At 39.3% G+C, this 4,586-nt stretch overlaps 1 protein-coding gene across 4 annotated transcripts; it reads right to left on the bottom strand.

Annotated features, from left to right (window-relative positions):
• Positions 1–229: 229 nt before the first annotated feature.
• LOC137737110 (uncharacterized) lies at positions 230–3,297 on the bottom strand. Of its 4 annotated transcripts, none has more exons than XM_088682488.1 (9): positions 2,944–3,297; positions 2,731–2,834; positions 2,461–2,633; positions 2,083–2,176; positions 1,773–1,883; positions 1,567–1,656; positions 1,348–1,433; positions 778–842; positions 230–679 (listed from the first exon to the last, which is right to left on the bottom strand). In XM_088682488.1, the coding sequence occupies exons 1-9, from the start codon at positions 3,131–3,133 to the stop codon at positions 573–575; spliced, it is 1,020 nt and encodes a 339-aa protein (XP_088538614.1). In that variant the 5' UTR covers positions 3,134–3,297; the 3' UTR covers positions 230–572. The 4 variants fall into 4 exon arrangements, with proteins under 4 accessions (XP_088538614.1, XP_068332589.2, XP_088538616.1 ...); XM_068476488.2 differs by having other exon boundaries at positions 1,567–1,659; positions 1,776–1,883; positions 2,944–3,177; XM_088682490.1 differs by having other exon boundaries at positions 2,731–2,838; positions 2,944–3,133.
• Positions 3,298–4,586: the final 1,289 nt, after the last annotated feature.

Here is a 4,586-nt window from a genome sequence, read left to right as displayed (position 1 = left end):
AGTTAACCCTAAAAATCATTATAAATCGATCAGCATAATGTTAATGTATTCTGCTGATGGTTCATGGTGTTAAGAAGCATGTAGAAAGTCACCTACGACATGAAACAAACACACATTGTAATGAGAGCAGAGTGCGTGGGACAGTCGCTCACGAGGGCATCAAGGGCCGGGACTCCGGGAGTCACCGCACGCAGGTGGGTGATTGCTACTTGCATTTATCATATCTGAGTTGCATTGCAATCGACCATCGAGTATTCATGCAAAAATCAAGAAGAAACATGTTCTGTTCCAGTTCAACATAAGAAGATGAAATATTATGCAACAGCAAATTAAACGCAGAAAAAATTTAGAGACATGGGTGATGCATGTACTCAAGTACCAATTGCATACATCAGCTACCTGTACAGAGATGCATAAAGTTAAATGTTCAAACCCGTCGAACAGCTTCAATGGTTGGATAATGCAAGGCCTTCTTTGGCAGCTCCATGGTGAATGTTCCTTGGGTTGCCTTAAACCAATGCTTCTCAACACTAAATCAGATACCAACAATGCAGATAGATGCTGGCAGTAATTCAGATGCTCTCGAGGAAGTGTGCGAAACTGGGGTACTTTGGCTCCCACCCTATTTCCTGACGAGTTTTTGAGTTGTTTAATCTCTTACCCAAGGGATCACTGGTTCCTGCACAAACAGCATCGATTGGTGTGAGGTGTATTTCAAAATATCCTAAAACCGGAGTCCCCTTTATATTATTTATGGAATATTAGCAAGAAGCTTACCTGTAAAGGCCTCAAACGTGTTAGAGAATTTCCCACTTTTAGCAACCAAGTCCATCACTTCTTGCCTGCAAAGATATTGGCATGGCCACAAACACTCGTGTCACTAGTTCACGCAGATCATTAAGAAGAAATTAACAAAATGACAATAAGTATCTGAGTATCAGTTGTGATCTAGCAGTGTGTGTGTGTGTGTGTGTGTGTGTGTACGTACGTACGTACAACTGGGTGCTTTGCAGGCAAGTGTAGGACAAGATCAACCGACATCAGTGCAAAACTTGCCAGTTTTAGGTTTGACTCAACCATTGGATTAGCAGTTTACTCATGCACATAAAATGTACCAACTTCAAAAAGATACAATATAGAAAACCATTATATGGAAAAGATTTTGACTTAGGGGTTATCGTTTAAGCCCAAAAACAGAGTAATCCTTCAAAAAATTAAAAATAAAAGTGAATCGATCATAGCCCTCACACACACACACAGAAGACCAGCAACAGTTGATCCTGTTGACGATGTGATATAGTCAATGCAACTGAACAATATTGAAAGATGCAACGTTCAGATTAGGACCTGGACAATGGATGATTGTCACAACCCAAGAAGATCCGGTTATGTAATCTCTTCTTCAAGATTGCAACAGAGAGGGAAGCTGCATCCTGGCAATGCAGTGAACCAGGAAATATATTACTGACAGTGACAAAGTGTAATCATCTAAAACATGATTTGAACTCCTACCAGATTTAAATAGAAAAGAAATTATACATAAACACAGTAGGAAGATTCTATCACCTCATAATGTATAAGATTCAGGACATGATCTGGACGAGCTTCTACGATCCCCTTCTTTAACCAATAAACATGTGCACCTCTATCTGATTTGTAGGCATAATTAAGGACACTTTCAAATATAAAAAATACCAAGATCCCCCAAATCCTGAAATGTTTTTCTCTTTGGTACAAGTAATCTTTCAGAGTTCGACTTTCATAAAGGATATGTAAAGCCCCGCCAATCTAAGAACAACACCGCCAAACTCCAGCACAACTTCTTCTGCTTTAAGTAGGACATCCGTCCTGGGGCTCCTCCCTATTGGCACTACTGGAGTGTCCTGCAAAAAGGAATACGACCACTATGACAAAAGAGAACACTCCAAATTCCAACTCCAACATGACTATGAAATCCAACAAGTTTAAAGAATATTGCTAAAGCAACTGGGCAGATTGAGTACAATAATGTAGACAAGGAAACCTATCTGTGCCAAAGAAGAAAGTAAAGAAATGGCACCACCACCAGAAATAAGTGTCTACCTCGTCACATGGACCATTGTCGTTGCAATCATACGGTGCAGAGCTTGATGTAAACAGAAAAGAACCTTCACCGTTCCAGTTCAATGCAGCCATTCTGCTTATTAAAAAAAAAAAAAAAGACCAAACCAAATCTCTTACACTAAATAAACCATTTCCAGCATTACAAGTTATTCTACTACTTACTAATAATTAAAAAAACCAAACTCTCACTACCCAGGTATCACTTCCACGAGCAATTGTTTAGTAAGACGGTCACACTGTCATGCGAACTGATATGTCTTGTACTTAGGCAACAGGCTAGTACACATATATACTTAAAACGCGTCAATTGGTAATAAAACGTGACGGTGTGAGGATTGAACTGGAAAAATTACTCACCTAACATCACCAGGGTAGTCTGAGGTTCTCGATGGTGGCGCACAAAAGATGACATAAGGAAACTTGTGGGTCATTTTAGTCCCCTTCAAACATGGATTAATACCCTCCTCACTCAGCTCCTCGTGGTGATCAACGGTCACTGTTTGCCCATAAATTTCACACCCAGGATGCTCCTACAAACATTAATACTTAACCCACTAATTCATTACTAAATTAACTTAATCACTGAAATAATCACATACGGATAGACTAAGATAATGAGATCAGTACCTCCCGCCATTTTTGTGCCACCAAGCGCCCAAGAATCCCCGGCCCCACAATCAGCAGGTCATCGGCTCCCACCTTCCCAGAAGAAGTTACCTCCTTCTCTTCATCTGGCTCCGACCCATCAAAAAATTACCATAAACAAATACAAAATTACTGAAAATTCACAAGCTTGGGAAGAAATTAGGGGAACATGTAGAAAGTAAAGTGAGATTATACCAATGGCGGATGACGGCGACGATGCGGCGGCGGAGACATGGAAAGGCGCGGCGGCCATGGCTGTGTTGGAGGTGGTTCTGAATAGGGAAAATTTGAGGGAAGGGCAGTGAAGATTCAGGAAATTCCCGACGAGTCCTCGAGGTCTTGTCAACGGAGTTGTTGCGAGGATAATGCCAGCAATGGTGCCCATTTTCTTCCAGCTCGGAGGCTTCTCGGAGGATTTGATAATGCAACCCGAGGTGTGGATGGGTTATCTGGCGTTTCTCACCACCAATCACTGATCGCAACGTGGTGGAAGAGGAGGTGATCGTGGCCGTCGGTCTGGGAGATTCTTCATCGGACGGTATGGGAGGTATCGTTCATTTCGTTCTCTATCATTTTATTTTTTGGTAGATGGGATCGGTTGGTCGACCGGGACCCACAAACGACGTCGTTTGATCCTTGTTTAATTGGTTTCATTTGGAACGTGGCACTTGGTTCATGGTCTCAAGTGTTTGCCGTCAGGTTCAAAGCTCTAGTAAGATGGAGTGCATATCAAACTTCAAACTTCCAAGCTTCTAAATCAAATATTTTTAGCCTTAATTTTTTTTAACTTAACCTTCTAAATTTGAATTAACTCCTAGTTGTTCATTTGCCAAATTTTTTAATCAAGACTATATGATAAAGTTTTTTTAAACGTAAAATATATCTCATCTCACATTGATGACAAACTAATCTCATTTCAGTTCATTACGCATTAAACGACAGCATACTTTTAGCCCTAGGGTCAAATGATACACCGAAACAAAGTCGATCACCCCAAAAATGTATTCGTGTGAGTTCAAACTCGAATGGAGGGCTTCAAACTTGAGGACCGAATAGGGACTTGAATGAAGATTTAAGTGTTAATTGACACAATGTTAAGGCTTATTTGAGCCTTTGTTGTTAGCTTAAGTGGTGAATATGAGCCCGAATAAAGTAAGGATTAGTTCAGAGTTCATTGTCTTGCAATGATCCAAACCGTCACTTCTTTTGAGAAATGAATCAACCAATTCAACCTAGACACAAATGAGTGCTTGTGGTGAAATTTTCAAATGGTGATTATGGAGGGAGACTTTGGTTCAAGATTTTTGGTTAATAAAAAAGTGTTTGTTTTACATAGCTCAAGAATAAATTCGGGCAAAAATAACTGGAACCATGTGTGTGAATATTAATACAAAAATAAATTCACGTTTATAATTTAAGTAGAATTGTAATGCTACATGATAGTATTTTAGATATACCGAAAAATTACTCAAGTTCTTTTTTAGTGTAATGTTATATTAAGTAATTGATATGCATCTTTTCTTTACCAATATTAATTTTGGAGGAAATTGTAGAAACGGCCTTTCAACTTGAAATCAATTGGAGTAATGGTCTCTCAACCAAAAATCTATGACCCTTGCTACCTTTACTCATCATAACGTGTAATTATGGTTCTTTTCATCAACTCTGTTAGAACTTCCCGTCAAAATGAGTCATGTGTTATGCACATACGGCTGAATAAAATGGCAAATATGGAAATACAAATGAAAAAAATTGTAACAATTGTCCCTCAACTTTAACCAATTAGAGAAATGGTTCCTCAATTTTAACCCAATATGAGTAACAGTCTCTCAATAACC

Source organism: Pyrus communis, chromosome 13, assembly GCF_041283825.1.
Source record: "Pyrus communis isolate YQ-2024b chromosome 13, ASM4128382v1, whole genome shotgun sequence".
Taxonomy (NCBI): Eukaryota; Viridiplantae; Streptophyta; class Magnoliopsida; order Rosales; family Rosaceae; genus Pyrus; species Pyrus communis.
The sequence above is the reverse complement of the archived record's forward strand: the minus strand, read 5'-3'. Positions and strand labels throughout refer to the sequence as shown.

Coding starts and splice junctions, on each gene's coding strand:
- LOC137737110 (XM_088682488.1), bottom strand. CDS start 3,133: ATGGGCACCATTGCTGGCATTATCCTCGCAACAACTCCGTTGACAAGA. Junction 2,634..2,730: donor TGGCACAAAAATGGCGGGAG/GTACTGATCTCA, acceptor TAATGTTTGTAG/GAGCATCCTGGGTGTGAAAT. Junction 1,657..1,772: donor TTAGATTGGCGGGGCTTTAC/ATATCCTTTATG, acceptor AATTATGCCTAC/AAATCAGATAGAGGTGCACA.